This window comes from Castor canadensis, chromosome 7 (genome assembly GCF_047511655.1).
Source record: "Castor canadensis chromosome 7, mCasCan1.hap1v2, whole genome shotgun sequence".
Lineage (NCBI taxonomy): Eukaryota > Metazoa > Chordata > Mammalia > Rodentia > Castoridae > Castor > Castor canadensis.
In genome coordinates, this window is record NC_133392.1 from 552067 (window position 1) to 571017 (window position 18951).

Genomic DNA, 18951 nt, shown 5'->3' on the forward strand with positions numbered 1-18951 from the left:
CGCCTTAGTCTCAGAGTGGGTGTCACTTTTGAGCCATGCAGCAGTGGCTTGGTAGAAATGACTTTATTTAGAAACCTGTGCCATGTGACATCAGGGTGCCATGCAAACAGTGCTGAAGCCAAAGCCCTCTCGCTTCCCATGAGACGAGATAAGTCGGCACCGCTGGGATGCCGGTGTGTGCTGGACGCCATCTGTGTTAAATACAAAATCTGAAAATGTAGGTATTTGTCAGCAGGACAAAATCCTTGTAGAAAAGCCCGAAACGGTGAGTTGCAGTGCACGGCCAGGGTGTCAAGCCCCACTCACATCACAGGTAAGTAGGCCCTGGGGTCTACAGCAAATCCATGTGGGAAAACACACCTTGGCATTACAAATCCAGAATTTTGTCACAAATCACAGCTTTCCTAGAAATACCACTAGCTGCTTCACTACAGAATTGCTAATTCTAAAATGCGGAACAGTCTTGGGTCTTGCTGCAGGTGGGGCCTGAGGTGGCACCAGGAGCCTATGTGTTCTGGCTGCCAGTGTGGGGTCTGACCAGGTGTTGTCCCTGACTCACCACACCTTTTCTGTTCTAGGCTTCCACCCAGAGGGTCCCCACCCACTGAGCCAGCGCTCAGCACCAGCTGTGAGGGACCGTGAATTTGGGAAAGGGTTGGTGAATTTGGGAAAGGGTTGGTGAATTTGGGGAAGGGTTGGTGAATTTGGGGAAGGGTTGGTGAATTTGGGGAAGGGTTGGTGAATTTGGGGAAGGGTTGGTGAATTTGGGGAAGGGTTGGTGCCATCGAGGCAGCAGGTGTCACGTCCTCTAATGAAGCGCTGGTGACGTGCAGAGCTAAGAGAACACAGTGGACAGGTGTGCATGCACGGCTGCTGAAGGTGGTAGGCAGCCCTGTGGGGCCTGGGCCCAAGGCATGAGGGATGCTCATAGGGTCCCTGCCTTGGAGCTGTTGTTAGGGAGTGGCACTCTTCCAGGTTTCAGTTCCTCTGTCCCATGTCCGTCACTGTGGCTGTTTTCTAAGCCGGAGAGCGGTGGGCCTCAGGGAGGAGTGGTAGCTGTGGGCAGGAGGCCTAAGCTGGGACAGAGGCTGCTTCTCCCATGTGCTGGGCACCTGAGGACTGGGACATGGGGAGGGAGTCTCTCTGGGAGGAAGACTGAGGGGTAGGTGGGTCGTCCTTCCTCTTTGGGCTCCAATGGAAGGTTACAGACCCCTTGGAGCCCATGGATGCAGAGGTCAGTTTTGGTCAGTTATTTTTGCTGAGTGGACAGAAAACTCCTCAGCTAGTAGCTAAATTTGGGATCTGTTGAGTCAGGTGTGGGTGGCTGTTGGGTTTTTGGGGGGAGGAAGTTGCTAAAGAATAGGTGGGAATCATTTGTCTAGGGGAGATACAGATACAATGAAACTCTGGGGGGATATTCACTCAATTCTATTTCCTTTTCCTTTCCTTGTCTTTTTTTTTTTGAGATAGGGTCTTGCCATATAGCTCAGGCTGGCCTCAAAGTCTTGATCCTCCTGCCTCAGCCTCCTAAGTGCTAGGATTTATGGCTGTGAGCCATCATTCCTGGCTTGTTTAACTTTAGTTTTTAAATTCTAGCAGAAACACCAAACCCTTGTGCCCACCAGGCCCTGGGGCCAGGTCAGGATTGGAGCTGGCTCTGCCCTCTCTGTGGAGGCCCCTCCAAGCCTCCACCTCTGGATTTGGGGAGGTGGTGGAAACCGAGTTTCCCAGGGTGCCAGGTTCAGATCCCAAGCAGGTGACCCTGGTGGCTCCTTCTGTCCCAGCCACCTCCTGTAGGTCTGGTCCCCGTTTGACCCTCCACGCCCAGGCCTTGCCCTGGGCTACTGGAATGTGGCTTTCATCCTCCGGAGTTTGTCCTGGATCTTCCGGGAGTGCTTCTCACTCGGCATCTGGTGGAAGTTGGCCCTGTTGTCTGCTGCCAAGATGGAAATGTCGGCCCCACTGAAACGGGTGATCCTTTGCTTGAGGTGCGCCTGAAGTTTGGGGTCGGGGCTGAATGTGTAGGGGTTCTCCTGGAATGCGTGCACCTGGCTGGCCACCTTGGCAATGTTTCTTCAGCGGGGAAAAAAAAAGACACGTTAGCTTCCACAAGTCCTGGGAGCCGCACTCTGTGGCAGGTTCTCAGGAATGGTTCAAACCCAGTTTTTCCAAAGCGCAGCCACTGTAGGGTGGGCTTTCTGCATTCACAATCACACGTTGTGTCACCCAGCGTGTCATGACAGGGCCTGTCCACCCACCCATCCACTGTCCACTCCACAAGTGATTATTGAAAACTTGTGTCAGGCTGTGCTCCAGCTGAGCTCCAACGTGAAAAAACCCAGTGCAGGTGGCTGGTGGCTCAGAATTTTAGGGAGGAACACTTGAGGCAAACCGGGTTCTCTGCCGGCTCTGTGCCCCAAAACAGCCTTCAGCATTTACATCCTGGGGCCCTGGCTTGTTCCCCTGGAGGACTGTTGTTACACAGAGACCAGGACACCGCTGGGGGCAACCAGGACACCCAGGACCCTAGAAGCCCTCACTTCTGTTAAGGGACCACGGACCCTGCAGACAGGTACTCCCACCAAGTGAAGAATTTGTCCAGTATTTATGATGCTGTTTTTGCACACTGAAGGACAGTCCCTTCCTGTCCCCTCCCCTCTTATCCCCCAGCTGAGAAAAGCAGACACCAGAGTTTTGCCCATGTCCTTTCCAGGTGGCACTGCCTGGGCTTTTAGCCTCCTCTTTGCTGACATGACTCTTTTTTCTTGCAGTAAGTGTGCACATCTACTGGTGCGCTTTACTTTTTAAGTTGGTGACTATTTATAAAAGGGTTTTGCACTGAGCAGATAAGAGCCATTTTGCACCAGATCCTCTGGGTCATGTCTGCCCACTGAGGCTATAGACTGACCAGATTGCACCTGACCACTTTGTGAATGATGGAGAGGAGGGGGGTGAATGGAAACTGGAGGGGGGGAGGTAGTAAGGGGGTGGGGAGGTGAGGCTGATCTTGGGTGCCTAGGGCACACCTGCAGGCTGTGGACAGTACCAGGCCCTCCAAGGAGAGGCCAGCCTGGCCAGTGGCTCCTAAGACAGCAATGAGAGCCATGCTCCTGTGAGGACTGGGGTGTGCAGAACCACTGTGTGTTTTACAACCAGCCCCTGGTCTGTGGCTCTCAGCAGTGTACAGGATTTCAGGGTCCCAGGTGTGCTGGGCAGATGAGCAGGGGGACCCAGGGAGGGGCTGAAGACTCTCACCATGGTCACATGTGGATGGCTCTGGGGAGAGGCAGAGATCAGGGATACCCAGGGCCAGAGACTGGCCACTTCTTACAGCACCAATGAGGTGGTGTTATGGGGAGTCTGGACCTAAACAGGAGGCTGCTGGAAAAGGCACAAACTGTTTTGGGACCACGGACACCAGAAGTGCAGGAAACACACTGAGTTTACAGAGGAGTGGTTAGAGGTCACCTGGGTGAAGGGAGTGCTGAGGCCATGGGGGAGTGGCGTGAAGGCTGAGTGAGGGCAGGTGCCCCCAGGCTTCTGAAGAGCAAGAGGGACCAGAGGATGCACGCACCTGAGCTTGCTCCACCTGTGGGCTCCATTGGTCATGGTGAAGCCCCCTGTCTCTAGCTGCTGGATGTGCATGGCCAGAAGTCGGGCTGAGGGCAGGGTGGGCTGGGCTCGGAACCGCCGTCCTTCCATCAGACACAAACTGTCACTCTTCAGGAAGACCTGATGGTTCGGCCAGGTACGTGGGCGGGGAGAGACAGGAGTGGTAAGCCCAGGAAGCTCAGCCCACCCCATCCCTGTTGATGCCTGCACTCCAGGGGCACCAGTACTGCACAGTACTCAGAGCGCCCAGCTTAAAATGAACCTGGGGTCCTGGATGGTGGGGGAAAAGCACAGACTCCTCATGGTTGCTGGCATGGAATGCTGACAGCCACAGACGGCTTTATACTTTGTGCCGCTCAAATCACAAATTCCTTACTCTGCTGGCTCCAGAAAAGAGTCAGTAGACCTGCCCTTCCCAAAGAAGACACGTGCCAGCTGCTGCCTGCTCCCGCTCCGCGTCTGCGTGTGCAGGAAGCACACACCAGCCTCCCCACTGACAAACTGTGGTTGGGACAAGAGGCTGGTCTCAAGCTTGCGTGTGTGATTGCTTTAGGGTGTCTGCTACATGGCAGCAAGGCTCTTGCCACTTCACTTCAGCCATATTTCCTCTTTATTCCCTCATGAGGTCACCTCTGTGCTACTGGAGTAGATAGACCTCCTGATCAGCAGGTTCCGGCTGAAGACCTTGGGTCCCAGCCTGTGGGCCTGTAACCTGTGCTGGGAAGTCAGACCAGCCAGGTGGGTGACCTGGCAGACAGGCTCCTTTCCCAGGTGGCTAAGTTACAACATGTGTTTGGGGTGACATGACGCAGGCCTGCCTCATAAGCTTCTCGTACTGTGGGGAGCATGTTGTTGAGGGAAGCCCACAAAGTGCTCACGCGTACCTCCACGGCTTTCAGCTCCTCCATGACCTCTGCGATCTTTGCAGGCAGGACTCTCCAGGCCTGAGATGGAAGCACAGGTGAGACCTCTGTGGCCACATGTGCCAGACTACCTCCCCCGCCCTTGGCCCCAGGTGACGCACAGGGGACTGCCTCACAGCTAGGTGCTCCAGCCCTCCCAGGATCTGCATGGCCGTTGCAAAGTTCCTCTGCTCATAGCAAGATTTTGCGATCAGAAGAAATTTGGAGAGCAAGTTCACCTGCAACTGAAGTAAGAAGAATGACACAGCATCTTTAGAGATGAACAAGCAGGGCTGGGATGGACTCAGTGGCAGGGCACTTGCCTCGAATACATGAGGCCCTGGGTTTCATCCCCAGCACCAAACAAAAGAACATTTGAGAAGTTGTTAAAATAACCCAGCTTCAAGCCACAGAATAGCACAACCATGTCATCTGTGCCAAAATAAGGTGGTGGGTGGATGCGGGTTTCTGGGTGGTGGGCTGTAGGGGGTCTTGAGCTGGTGGGATGGGCGTTACTGGAAATAGCAAAATCCCCTCGGAAGAGCTCCAACAGGCTCCCGGGTGCACAAGATGGACGGGGCACCACTTAGGGATCAGTGTGTGCACGGGGAAGATGGGACTTCCGTTTTCCAGAGGCAAAGGGAACAAATGGGATGCTTCTTTCATCCACCTGTCAAGGTTTCTGTCTGGTGCAGGGTGTGGTCCCTCCAATTCTAGGGCTGGATTTGCCAGATTTGAGCAGGACACTCATGGGTTGCCTGTGGCTTACTCCTGTTCACAGCATCCAGGGGCTGTGCCCACACACCTACTTCTAAGACCTGGGAGATTCTGGAGAAGCCAGCTGATGTCTCATCTCCAAGCAGTTTTGTCTTTGTCACCATGCTGGGTGTCCTCTGGGTGGGGACAAGACTTCGGGCTCCACCTGGACACCCCAGCTGGGCTTGCCCAGGCGTGCTGTGGTCCTGCTGCAGACAGGTGTCACCCAGACGGTTCCTGGTGGTCATTCATCGCCAAGACTCTAGCTCTCCACTTGAGCCTCTGGAAGGATCGTGAAAGATTTTCACCTGCTCACTCTTTTAGGTTAATGCCTCAATTTTTTTCTTCATAGGCTTCAGTAGATGAAAAGGATATAATTTCCAGTACTTTCAGATAAAAATCTTCTATCACTTTTTGAATTTAAGGGTTTTGTTGTGATGGGTTTTAGGGTCTCATGAACAGTTTGGCCGGGCTGGCTTCGAACTGCAATCCTCCTGATCTCTGCCTCCCGAGTAACTAGGATTGCAGCTGTGAGCCTCTGCGTCATGTGGCTGATTTTAAGTTTTTAATTATAGAAAACACATAGAATAACATTTTGCTGCACAGTCCTGAGATACTAGGCACAAGCCCCACTGCTATGGGACAGATCTGTGGAACTTTCTATCTTGCAAAAACAGAAGCTCTGTTGAAACAAGCTCCCTCCTCTTCCAGCCTGGCAACTCCCGTTGTGCCGTCTGTCTTTAGGGATTTGAGCACCTTAGAGAATTTGTCTTTTTTTTTTTCGGGCCTCACACTTGCTGGGCAGGCAGTCATATCTCTTGAGCCACTCCACCAGCCTGTGTTTGTCCATTTGTGTCTGGCTTATTTCACTGGACACAGCGTGTCCTCAGGATTCATCCACATTGTAGCATATGTTAGAATTTCCTTCCTTTTCAAGGCTGAATACTTTTCTGTGCTTCCTGCTTTTGGCTAGTGTGCCCTGTCACTTTTAAATACTTCTAATGAAGTAAAAATCTCATTTTGCTTTTAGATGCACCATTTTTCATCCAGAAAAAGACAAATTTCCTTGAAGGTGAGAAATTTCACAGTGTTTTCCCTTGACCTTGTCTTTCCTCTTCACTTTCCCCCTCCCCCTGACATCATCTGAACGGAGTGGACTGTGTGTCACTGAGGCTTTTTGTTGACCCCACTGTGCTCTCTGACCACGTTCTGTGTTTTAACTAGGATCATAAGTTTACAGATGCAAGCCTCAGACTCCCCCGTTGTTCTGACACCGTAGTACGTAAAAACGTCAAAGGAACATATGCTTCAGAATGTGGTGAGCATGTTGGTTGAATGGCCACTGGCAGTTTTGGGGGAAACGCATCTCACGGTGAGGTTTCCTGTGCCATCCCTGAGCGATTCTGCTCCTGCTGTTTGTGGGGATGGAGGTGCAATGGCAGAAGCTCTTGCTGTGATGCTGTGTGTGCTTTTTGTCCTTGCAAGCCAGACAGCCCTGGGGGGTGAGCCTGTAGGTCTCCATATTGCTGACCCCATGGGCGCTTTGCACACACAACAAATGGGCCCTGATCTTCACCCTCCTACAGGGTGTTCTCAGGCTGGGAGGCACCTGTCTTGTGCCCAGGACGTCAGGGTCTGCCCAGTGACTCGTTGGTCTCTGTGTGGAGACTCTGACACGTTTTGATGTCACAGGTCCCCCGTTCCCTTGTTGGGCAGAGTGAGGATGGTGAATTTGTGTGACAAACCCTCAAAGCTGTAATCTTATTCCCACAATGGGAAAGAACCAGAACTCTGCATTCACCAGTGTGCACCAGTGTGCTGCCCAGGTGGCCTGGATGGGGTTGTCCCACAGCTTGTGTTAGAAGCTTGGCTCCCTGGTGGCTGTGTGAGAGATAGTGGGACCTTCAGGAGGTGGGCCTAGTGGAACATCACAGGGTCATAGAGGGTGCTGCCCCGGGAGGCGGTAAGGCAGCTCTTGGGGGACCCAGGGTACTCCTGAGCGAAGGTTGTTGTAAGGTGCAAGCCTGGCCCCACCTGGCTCTCATGCCTCCTGTCTGGCCCTGTGATGTCTGGGTCTATGGCTCCCTGTTCCCACCATCACCGTCGCCGTCACCGTCACTGTCACCACCATTTGATGGACACGGCTGAAAAGGCCCTCCCCAGAACTCAGCAGGTGCAAGCAACACACCCTTGACCATGAGCTACATAAACCTCTTCACAAGCAGTCTGCCTTGGATATTTTGCCAGAGTAACAAAAAACTGACATGCGAGCCTCAGAATTGCCTTTGAGGACTCAGGGAGGAGGGCGGACATGAAGGAATACAGAAAAGGAAAACACTGTGGAGGTTTGCTTCCCAGTCTGATGGCGGGCTCGTGTGCGTGTGTGTGTGTGTGTGTGTGTGTGAGAGAGAGAGAGAGAGAGAGAGAGAGAGAGAGAGAGAGAGGGAGGGAGAGAGAGAGAAAGAGAGTGTCTGTCTGGGCTCCAGGGCAGCTCCTGGGCAGAACCACTGTACCTCACCCTTGAGCTCCTTGGTGTGCTCAGTCCACCCCAGTGGCCATGGTAATGGACACACATGCTGGGGAGCCCTGTTTCTTGAACCCAAGTTTGATTCAAAGGAACAGGGGCCCTGGCAGTGGTGGGTGTCCCCGGTGGTCAGCACCCTTCCTGCCACAGGGGAAAGGGCTGCATTGCATAGGGACAGCCCTTGTGTCCTGATGCTCAGTTCCTGCTTTTCAGTGTGGTGCCTTACATGGAAACAAACCCTTTTAATCCTGCCTCACAAAAATCAAACCACAGTGACCTAGGAGAGGAAGTGTCTGCTGGATGAAGGGACAGACCCCCTGGGCTTAAGGGACTCTGTCCTGAGGAGCTGTAGACACCCTGACTCCTACTGGGTGGGAACCCAGAGGGAGGTGCTGGCCTGAGGTAGGTAATGGTCTCTCTTGGGCTGCCAGGACCTACCTGTAAGCAGGTGGTCAGGTCAGGCTGAGATGCCTTTAGTCTAGCCCAAGACCCACAGGACTTAAGAGAACCTGGTACCGGGCCCACAGCAGGTAGGGTGGACCTGGACCTTTGGCTAGGACACTAAGCCAAGTTTCATCATTCCACAGACTGGCTGAAGGCCTGTAGTGCGGGAAGAGGCAGTGACTGGCAGGTAAGGTGGGCAGGTCACTGCATCAAAAAATTCAAACAGGGCAGTTGATATTCGCAACCAAGCCATGGCACAGGCTTAGGCAAAGTTGTGACAGGTATTCTGGCTGAACTCTGTGTGTGTGTGTGTAACTGAGTGGGGAATGAGTACCTGTAAGTCACAGGATGTATGAAGCACTGTGTGGGGGACTCTGTCCGTGAGGGAGGGTGTGTATGAGAAGGAGTTTATCACTGGGGGACCGGGTGAAGGACTGAGAGGGGCTGTGTGTGAGAGGGGCTGTGTGTGAGGGTCTTGCGTGTGTGAGGACTCTATGTCGACACTGACATATGCAGTGTCCTGATGGCGGTGACACACGTCCTGGTTTGCAGGTGGCCCACAGCTCTGGGGCATCCCATAGAAGGAGGAGACAGCATCTGGCTTAGGATTGTGACCACCGTGTACTTGGGAGCTAGTGACATTAGTAACACGATAGCTTTCCTCTTTCCTTCTGCTGTGGGGTGAGAGTGGCTCCGAGGGACATGAACTATGGATCCTCTGCACTTGGAGGAGGGTTGGCCATGATCACAAGTGGCATGTTAGACCTGGAGGCATGTGGAACCCAGCCCCCATTCTGAGCTATGGAGGCTCCTACCTTGGAGGTGTGGCTGGTCACAATTTCAGCAGCCACCCAGGTGCTGACATCATCCGCGTTTCTTAACAGCTGTAGCAGGTACTTGTCCTGGACATAATTGGGCAGAAATAGGCTGCAGGTCTTGGTGGACAGGGACTCAGAAGAGCTGGCTCTGGAAGGGAAACACTGCGTGTGACCTGGGGATGGTGTGGAGGTGGTCATGGGGCCTGCAGAATGTGATGGGGTCAGGACCCCCTCCCACAGGATGAGACACCCGCACCGCCCTCAGCCAAGAGTATCCACATGGCCCTTAGGGGAAGCTCCCCAAGACCCTCCCCTGAGCCCCCAGTCAAGGACTTCTGGGGTCACCCTGGAGAATGGACACTCACTTGGGGATGGCTGCACTTTTGTCCATGACACCCAGGGCCCGTGAGTTTAGGAAGTGGACAGGGTGGCACTTTTGAAACAATTCCTGCCAGAGAGATGGAAGCAGACTGTCAGCCTACCATTCCCAAGGGCCTGGTGGCCAAGGCAGCGTCCCAGGGAGGGCTGGGTGTTTTGGGGGCCCTCTCTGCAATCACAGGTCAACCCACCCACTGTGCCATAGCTCAGCCAGCGGGGCTCCCTTTCTGACTCTCCAAAGCTTTGATGTTGGTCAGCTCTGGTGAGGGGAGCAGGTCACTCAGCTGCTGTCACCTGCCTCACGCCACTGGATCTTAGGATGGTATGTACCCTGGAAAGGGCTGCCTGGGCTCTGAGCTCAGGGCAGGAGCAGAGGAGAGAGTGGATGAAGTCCCGGGGCAGGGCAAGAGCACCAGGAACTGTGTTTGGCCCAGCTCCAGGTGGGGGATGCCCAGTGTACAGTGGGCCACGTGCCCTGCGCAGCTGGAGCTCAAGTCTACCCTGGCCTCCCTGCTTTAGGCGGCAGCTCTCTTAGACCTGTGCACCTGGCCACCAGGCCCCTCCTCTGACCATCTGTTTTTCCAGGAAGTGTCTGCCTTCTGGGGCCTATGAGCACCAAAGTGCCCTTGGGCCTCCCCATGGCACCTGCAGCTGTCCCAGGTGTGAGGTCCTTGGCCCCTACTGGTGTCCATGGCCCCACACACCTGCTGCAACAATGTCAGCTGAGTGAAGAGCTGGTGGGTGTTGTACTCAGTCAGGAAGTAGGGCCCCTTCTCGCTGGTTTTGGCATAGGGGCCGTAGAAGTCTTCAAAGAAGCAGGGCTTGGGCAAGGCTGATGCAATGGTGTACTGGCGCTCCTTGTGGTGTGGCAGTGCCAGCCCGTTGCTCCGGGGCAGCCGCCAGGAGAAGCTCTGCAGGCAAGCCAGGCCGCCCCTCCAAGTCAGGTGGGCCGGGATGGAGTGGGGCGTGCCGGGGTGAGGACTGACAGGTCCAGCCTAGGACACTCCAGAATGGCTGAGCTAGAGCCAGAGAGCAAATCCCTCCCACCCATGCTGTTGGCTTGAGGACACCTGTCCTGGTCATTTGGGCAGGCCCCCCATGGATACACTGGTCACTGTTTACACACATTTGTGGAAAGGTCACTCAGCTTCCCCAGTGGATTCTTCCACCATGATTTCTGGACCAATTCAAGAAACTGAAGTAAGACCCACCTCGTCTGAGCCCCACTGGCTCCTGGCTGTCTCTCGCCAGGACAGGAAGTGCCAGCCCACAGGGTGGTGACAAAGAGCATGTATGTGCACATGAGTGCATGTCTGTGTGCATGGGTGCACATGTACAGGTGTGTGTGCGTGTGTACACCATATCCGCCAGGCTGCACCTCCATCCAGGGAAGCCCTCTCCCAGGAAAGGCTCCCACCTTCCGGGAGATGCTGTCCTCTGAGAACCTCTTGCAGAGGACGTTAAAGCGTCTGGTGTCCTCTTCAGCCTCCTTGGGGTCCTCCAGGTCTGTGCCTCGAGAGGTGCTGTCAGCTCGCCGGTCAGTACCCACCTCCAGGAGGCTCAGCAGGTGCTCAGCAGACCCGTCCAGGGGCAGGATCTAGGCAGAGACATGGGGTGGGGGTCACTGCTGCCTCCTGACGTTGGGGTGCGCTTCTGTGGAGCCCGGAGCACTTGCTGAGCTGGCTTGTGCCGTACTCACCTTGGAGGAGATAAAGCCCTCCAGCCGTCCTAGCAGCCCTGCATTTCTTGTGAAGTCCACAGTGTGGCAGTCTTCTACCCAGGCCTGTAGGATGCAGAGGCTCCGCCTGTAGATCTTGGTGAAGGGAGAGGTGGGGTCCTGGTGGGCCCTGGAGGCAGATAGGACGCTTCAGTGTGGGCGTCAGCAGGATGAGGGGTGTGTGGGGAAGCCTGGGGTGATGACAGGTCGGAGTGCTCTCCTCATGTCCACCACTCTTCTGTCCTCACCCCTTGTCTAGTGGCCCTGGGTGCCTTGCAGAAGTGGTTGTGGCCAGTAGGCCCCTCTCACCCTGGGCTGTCCTTGTTTGGTTGGTGGGCTTAGCTTTCCCCTGTCTTCCTACCCTGTGGCAGCAAGGTAAGGCCTTGCTATCCCCCTCCCTACCACCCCCCAGAGCACATGGATGCCCGGCACCATCTGTTCCTGGGTTCCTTTATCTGCTCCCTTTGTGCTCCCTTTGGCTTGGTGTTCCTCAGGGAGGCTTCACCTGCGCCCTTGTCTCTGTCAGAGTCACCTGGGGCTATATTGTACCTCACAGAGTACCCTGAGCAAGGCACCCTAAGAGCCCATCCAACCTGTCCAGGAGCCCATGAGGACAGTACCTGGACAGGGTGCTGCTGATGCGGTCGAGGAGGAAGTGCAGAAAGTCATGTGGTGTGCAGAAGTACCGGAAGGTGTAGAGGAACTGCTGGACGTAGCCCTCCAGGAAAGCGTCGCTGGGGAGAAAATGTGGGATTCAGTTGTGGGCGTCAGGTCAGCCCGACCCCTCTCTGCACCCTTGTGCTGTGGGGAGCGGGAGTGTATCAGGTTGAGGGTGTGTGCTGCGTGTACGAGTGATTGAGAGTCTCTGTGTGTGATCTTTGTGTGAATGTGACATTTATGTGTGTGTGTGTGTGTGAACGTGTGTGAGGTCTCCGTGTGCATCAGTGCACGGAGTGTGTGAGCTGTGTGCATCAGTGTACAAGCACAGTGAGGAGGGGTGAGTTCTATGTGAGTGAACAGATGTTTGTTGGGAGAATCACAGACAGGAGAGCACTCCTCTCCCTCCCTCCCTCCCCGGGAAGTAAAGAGGGGAACTGGTCACGGTTGAGATTCCAGACATTTATGAGTGAGAGCCTTTCCTGGTGCATGATGAGGCCTGCCTGCTGCATCTCCTGTGTCACTGTCACACTCCTTTTCAGTACCCTCAGTTCTGCACCCTGTATGCCAAGGGCTGTGGGTCAGACAGCTGCTGTGCATGCATAGTCAGGCACACAGGTGGGATTGCTGCATGAACACAGGAACCCTGTGTGCCCACAGGGGCTCAGTCTCTGCTGAGTGCAGCACCTTGCAAGGCAAGGGAAAGCCCCTGTCAGAGGTGCTGACAGGAGCCAAACATGTGGGTCTGACAGTCTGGGAAATTTGATGTCCAGGGGCCAAAGGTGAGAGGTCTTGATAAGCCACCTCCAGTGCCGGGTGGAGGAGTTCCATGTCAGAGACATCATGTCCAAGAATGAGGGAGTTTGCTCACTGATCCACCTTCTGGGGCCTCTGGGAGATGAGGACATGGAGACCACAGCCCAGACCACTAAGCAGCCCCCAGACCAGCCTGCCCCGCAAATGTGGTGCCTACAGGGTCCTCACTGTGGAGGCAAAGCCCCTGACAGTGCTGTGCTTACACACACACAATACCCTTACACCCACCACACACCAGACATGACACACACACACCTCACCCACACAGTCACATCCCACACACACCATACTACACAGTACCCCACCGTGTCCCATGTGTGCACATCACACGCAAACCACACAATGCAATCACATACACGTGCAGCCCCACACACTATTATACATACTAGCCACACAATACACGCCACACAGTACTCCAGTATACCATACGTGTGTACACACCTGCCCATCACGCAGACCAGTGGCACACAGGCCATAGGCTGCACGTGTGCATGCGTGTGTGCACACACACATTCCCCAGCAAAGACCTCAGGATGTGCATGGTCTTGCTGCCTTGCAGGTAAGGAGGAGACTGAGTCCTGAGTCAGGGTTGGCCTAGAGTCCCCATCTGGCAAGAGATCCCAGCAGGACCCCCCTTGGGAGAAAAGGGTTGGTGGAGAGATGGAAGCTTCCCCAGGAGGTATGGGTCTCTGCAGAGGGACCTCATTCCATCATTGTCCTCCCTGGGCCCTGATGACACCCACAGATCAGATCTGGGGTCACCATGGCCTCCAGCTCAAAGAGGACCCTGGAGCCCCAAAATAGTGTCAGAATTGGGGAAGGTTCAGGCACCGGCTGGGAAGGCAGAGAGGGTCTCCCCAGCCTCAGACCTGAGTGTAGGGTAGGAGACCTGCTGGGAGCCCTCTGGTTCCTGGGAACGAAACAAGACTGAGGACTCGAGGGCCAAGAGGCCTGAGGGTGCTGTTGGGGAAAGGAGGGAACGTGAGATCCCAGCCTGGTGGGAGGCCCTGTGACCCTGCTCAGAGGAGAGTGGATTTGAGTGCTCTTCCCTGCTTGGGGTGTTTGACACCAGAACAGTGCTCAGACCCAGAGAGGCACAGGCTGCAGACATACTCCAAAGGACACTCTGAGCCCCGGAGCCCATGGAGTGCTTTGATTAGTGATTTGGATGGAATTCAGGCTGCACCTCGGATTCCCCTGTGGGTGTTTATGTTGGAAGCCTATTGCATGTTAATCTCACAGTCCATCCCTGCTGTCCTGTAGCGATGTGGGGCACAGCCTTCACCCAGCATCGGGGCTGCTAGTGATGACATTGTGGGTCCTGTGACTGAGGGTGATCTGGTAGCTGCAGAGCACGTGGCAACTAACACGAGTCAACCTCAAACTCTTAAAGAGCAGTACAACCCACCCTAGATGGGGCTTCTCCTGCCTCCTTCTGCCTCTGGGGTCCCTGGACACACCTGGAATAGAGGTAGGCCATGAGTCCCAGCGGCGTGCCAGCCTGCAGGATGCGTGCCTTCTTCTGCCGGCCACCACATGGGGGCCTGTTGACATTGTAGAAGATGAGGGAAGAGGACTCGTCCAGGGGGCTGAAGTCCAGTGTGTCGCAGGGGGCCGCTGCGATGTTTACGATGACTGGCAGGGCGCAGGGCTCCAGGCCCCAGCGCTCAGCATACATGACCTGGGGCGGGGAGGTGTTGAGTGAGTCACTTGTGTGGGGATACCACTGACCCCAGGGATGGCGGGGCTACTTGGGACTGTCGGCCCCTCACGCGGGGCCTGTGTTTATGACCTAACATGGCTCGATCCACAGCACTGATGGGAGGAACCCCATCTGAGCGCTACGCTCACTCTGGAGGGAGCAGGAGGGCAGGCCACTTGCCTGTAGGTACTTCTTGACCAGGCCAAGGAACTGCACTTTGGACTTCATTTCCTCCAGCTGCCCTCGAAGTTTGGACAACATGGTCCTCACCTCGGAGCCTGCAGGGAGAGCAGAGTCAGCACATGGCTTGGGGGCCACAGAGTACCTTCCCTCGTCCTGTGCTCAGGTGTTCATGTTACCTTTGTTCCGCTTTTCCTTCTGTAAGAGTTTCTGGTAGAATTTCAGGGTCTTCCTGTAGTTTCTTTTCTCTATCATGAGCTGCTGCTCCAGCTCCTAAGAGGAAGCACAGCATGTGAACTGGGGAGACCGTGGCCTCAGGCACAACTTGCCTTTTGTGCAAGATGCAGACACACAGAAAAAAGTAACAAGGGACAAGATAAGTGAGTGACACCCCAGCAGGAAGTGGGTTCCAGTGGCCCACTTTGAAATGGGCAGCAGGTGTAGTAATGTCCCAATGACTCCAGGCCTCACCACTGACCCTGGGTGAACTGCAGGGGTTGTGAAGCCTCCTCCCTGGACCTGGTGTATCCTTGAGACCTGGTCTTGAAGGCACATGTCTGTGCCTCCTAAGGTTGCCTTCCCTCCCTCCAGGCTGCCTTCCACCCCTTCTGGAGAGTTCTCTAGACTTCCACTCAAAACTAGGGCCAGGGCCATACCTCTTTGGGGCTTCCCTGCTCTTGGGAGTCAGCTGCAGGGCTGGGGTCCACTGAGGTCCACTCGGCAAGCTTAATATGTGTAGCCTGGGAGTCCACTCCATTGTTCCCATTGTGCCCAGGCAGTACTGGGCACAGACCAGGCTGCCTGCCTTCTACAGCCATAGGGGAGCCGACCTGGGCCCCTCACCTTGTTAGGCCATGTTTATAGGGGGCACTCAGGGATCCCAGTGCCTGGGATCAGCTATGTGGTGACCACATTACTACACCCCTCAGGAATGAACTATGGCCCAAGTTGGCACTCTATCCAAATGCACATGGCCACAGAAGCTCCAGAACCCCGCACAGCCAAGTGCCCTCAGGCCACTGTCTTTAAGTTAGACTTAAAGAAGCCCAGCCATACAGCTTCTGGCTAACGTGCAAATGAGCTCCCAAAGTCCTGCTTCCTGGAACCCAAGGGCTGGACTGCTGTGTTGCCAGGCAGCAGCCGTAGCAGGTTTTGCTCAGCCCTTCCAGGCCACGCCAGGTGTGTGTGCACACGTGTGATTCTCCTAAACCTGCCTGGAATCCCAGTTCCTGCCTAGAGATGGGCAGGAGACATAAGCTGGCTGAGGGGTAATGAGTCCCTGCAGGATTTAGCCTGTGGCCATAGGGAAGGAAGGGGAATCAGGACCAGGTGGGTCTGAGCAGGTCCTCCTGTTGGAGAATGTTTGCAGGTTCAGGAGGAGGTCCTCTGAGCCCCCCAGGATGCTTCCTGTGCCTGGCGGGATGGCCCATTTGGGCACGGTGTCCCTGTGTCATGTGGAGGCTGAGGTTGGGGTCTGTGAGCAGGAGGGTGGGCGAGAATCCAGATGGCCCCTCCCTTTGAGGGGAAAGGACATAACCTCCCTGACTGCACCTGGCGCTGTGGCTGAGCTGGATGGGCAGTGACCTAGTGGACATGGTCTGGAGCCTTGGCAGTCTGTGGGGGTCAGCCTGGGGCTGGGACTGAGCCAGGGCTGTTTCTGCAGGAGGATGGGGCTCCAGCAATGGGCTGGTCTGGGGCAAAAGGCGAGAGGAGGGACAGGCTGTGGCCAAGGACCGCTTGGACACCTGCAAAAATCAGATGCACCCACTGGCCCTGAGATGGCCCCTGGGGCGGGAGTATTAATCTGAAAGTCAGCTGTGTCTGGTGCCCTCTGGTAATGGTGGCAGTTCAAGTCCAGACTCCATTGCCTGGTGCTTGACTGCTGGAGTAATGACTGAGCAAAAACGCAAAAAAAACACTGGTGTCTTCTGTCTGGTGCTTCAGTGGCTTTTTGAACCGTTGCTACAGCGGCAACAGTAACCAATGGCCCCTGTGATGGTCAGTGCCGTCAAGCTCTGGGCAGCTGAGGAAGGGGTCAGCCAGAGCAGAGTCCAGCCCCTGTGTAGTCTCACTGTGAAGCTAGGTCCCCCAAGACCTCAGGGTCCTGTCCAGTTCAGCCAGGTCAGCATCTGAATCCACTCAGTGGTGCTCATGGAGTCTGGATCCACTCTGCAGGGTTCGGGAGTGTAGTCCACTCAGTTTGGCTCATGGCAGAGGGTCTGAATCCACAGAAAATCAGCTTAAACCATGCGCGTCTCCATTTGAGGCCGATGCTTCTGGAGGCCTGCCGGAGGCCACTTGAGCTGCCCAACTGCTACTTGACTCTGCTGTCCTGTTTGAGTACTGTGGAGCCTGGGCTCTGACATCAGACAGCCTGGCTTCAAACCAGGCTCCCTCCTGATGGCTGGTGGAGCCAGCTCCTCCTCGTGGGTAGGGCGCATAGGGGGCTGCTCCACAGGCTGCCTGTCTAGGGTCTGGTCCCTAAATGGAGCCACTGGCCGTGAGAAGTGGTCTAGATTATTAACCTGAAGACGTCAGTTGCTCAGTTGCATGGGCCCCCATTCCACTCAAGTGCTCAGTAGCCACCTGTGGCTAGTGGCTCCCCTGTGGACAGGGTATGTCCTGTACATTCCGTCAGTGAGGGGTGTCAGTGAACCACGCAGGTGGAGTTCAGTGTATGCAGGTGCCTGCCTCATGGAGCTGTGTTCACAGGTTGTGTTCTGCTCCCTGCTGGTTGGACAAGGCTTGAGGGTCTCCAAAGCTGTCCACATGTGCTCCTCTGTGAACCTGGCTCCCAAGGACGAGGGCAGTGACTATGTGCTCCAGGGCTGCACTGTAGAGCTCATTCTGCCCCTGGGGGTTACCCTGTACCAGGCATTGTCCACCCATCATCCCTTGTCCACTGTGGAGACACTAATGTCAGCAAATTTCCCCAGAAGGGTCTTTGAGGGAAGCCCCTGGACATGGCTCACACAAAGGTGAGATGTCGGATTGCAACATCAGTCTTGACATTTGTGAGCAGCACTTCTCTGGATACTGAACAGCTGGTTCATTCGTCGAGGACTTCAGGCTTTGACTGATTTTAGATAAATCTACATGACCTAAAATCCACACAACACACTGCCAGGCCACACCCTGGTGGACTTCAGACAAGCATGGTCCACAGGCTGACCCAGTTGGCCAGATCTAAATCAAATAGTAAAGGCGGTGTGAGTTCAATTGCTTTCCCTACCGAACCTGACCGTGAACTTGCCACAAAATGAAAAGAGCATTAGTTTCTTAGAGGAAAAAATTGTGAATGACTTGGGCACAATTTAGGCACAATGGCTACTAGATATATTTGGATGAATACCAGGGTAGATACCAGCAGAAATTGTAGAAAAAGAGAAAAAAAAATGGATAAAACTAAAGCCACTGCCTTCCCCCAAACACTGAAGGCAAAGCCTAATTCAAAATCAGGAGAAGCAAAACCAAGTAGTACCCATGATGTCTGTAGCGTGGAGACACCTGCAGCATGCCATGACACACGGGGCCACGGCTGGAGCTTGGGTGCTCCTTGCCACCCATCCTCCCCAGCAACAGACCGAGTGCACACGCACCGTCTGTCACATGCTTTCCTGGGTTTGAAGCAGACTGGGTGAGTCGTCAAAGAGACCCAGCAACTGCAGTCGGTCTCAGGTAAACCACCTAGCAAGCAGATGAGGGCTCAGGAAACTCATCTAACTTCTTCCTGCAGTGAGCATAGGACCATCCCTCATCTCTGCCCCCCACTTCCTCAAGCCAGCCACCCTCCTCCAACTGGACCACTGGGACGAGTCGTTCCCGAGGGGAGGGCAGTGCATCAGGGTGCGTGTCCACCAGTGCCTTCTAACTCAGGATGAGTTTTAGGGACCTGTCCCAACAGGACGATCACAGCTTGATGAGATCAGATCTGGCCCTGAGCCTAATCTACCTGAGTTAGTCTTAGACTTCTCAAGGTCATCTCTGGGGACAGAGCCCACAGTTCATTCTGGAACAGCATCATAGTAGACACTCATGTCCGTGGGTCCTTTTCAAGCTGTCAAAGACCCCGGTGCCCTTGTGATCCTCCACACGAGGACAGCCCAGCCTGGGGGCCATGCATTGCTCCATTACCCGGCCAGCCTTGTTTGGGGGCGCACCAGCGGTGGCCCTATCTCAGGGCCATGGGTGTCCTGGGGGTGCTGAGCCGCTCTGGCTTCTCATCCCTTGAGCTCAGTTTTCCAGGTTGGCGGCAGGATCACGACAAGTGGCTGTGCTGGCGCTTTGTGTTTACGGCGATTTGTTCTCTGCTGCTGGAAGGGCAGGGATATGTGTGAGCTGAGAATCCTGGGAAGATATCTTCCATGAGGGCGTCCAGTGAGCAACTGCACGTGAAGGACGGGGGTGTCAGCTAAGGACCCATAGAGCAGAAGAAACAGGGCCAG

At 55.0% G+C, this 18951-nt stretch overlaps 1 protein-coding gene across 2 annotated transcripts in view; it reads right to left on the reverse strand.

Annotated features, from left to right (window-relative positions):
• Positions 1-47: 47 nt before the first annotated feature.
• The window catches only part of Kndc1 (kinase non-catalytic C-lobe domain containing 1), a 50140-nt gene continuing 31236 nt past the window's right edge, over positions 48-18951 (reverse strand). For both annotated transcript variants that reach the window (XM_074078019.1, XM_020170435.2), the window contains exons 18-30: positions 14686-14779; positions 14507-14604; positions 14085-14305; positions 11772-11885; positions 11134-11281; positions 10852-11031; positions 10139-10345; positions 9422-9504; positions 9054-9204; positions 4637-4759; positions 4497-4556; positions 3575-3732; positions 48-2073 (exon numbers count right to left, since the gene is read on the reverse strand). In XM_074078019.1, coding sequence (XP_073934120.1) covers positions 1842-2073; positions 3575-3732; positions 4497-4556; positions 4637-4759; positions 9054-9204; positions 9422-9504; positions 10139-10345; positions 10852-11031; positions 11134-11281; positions 11772-11885; positions 14085-14305; positions 14507-14604; positions 14686-14779 — 1869 coding nt within the window. In that variant the 3' untranslated portion in view covers positions 48-1841. The remainder of the gene's footprint in view (positions 2074-3574; positions 3733-4496; positions 4557-4636; positions 4760-9053; positions 9205-9421; positions 9505-10138; positions 10346-10851; positions 11032-11133; positions 11282-11771; positions 11886-14084; positions 14306-14506; positions 14605-14685; positions 14780-18951) is intronic.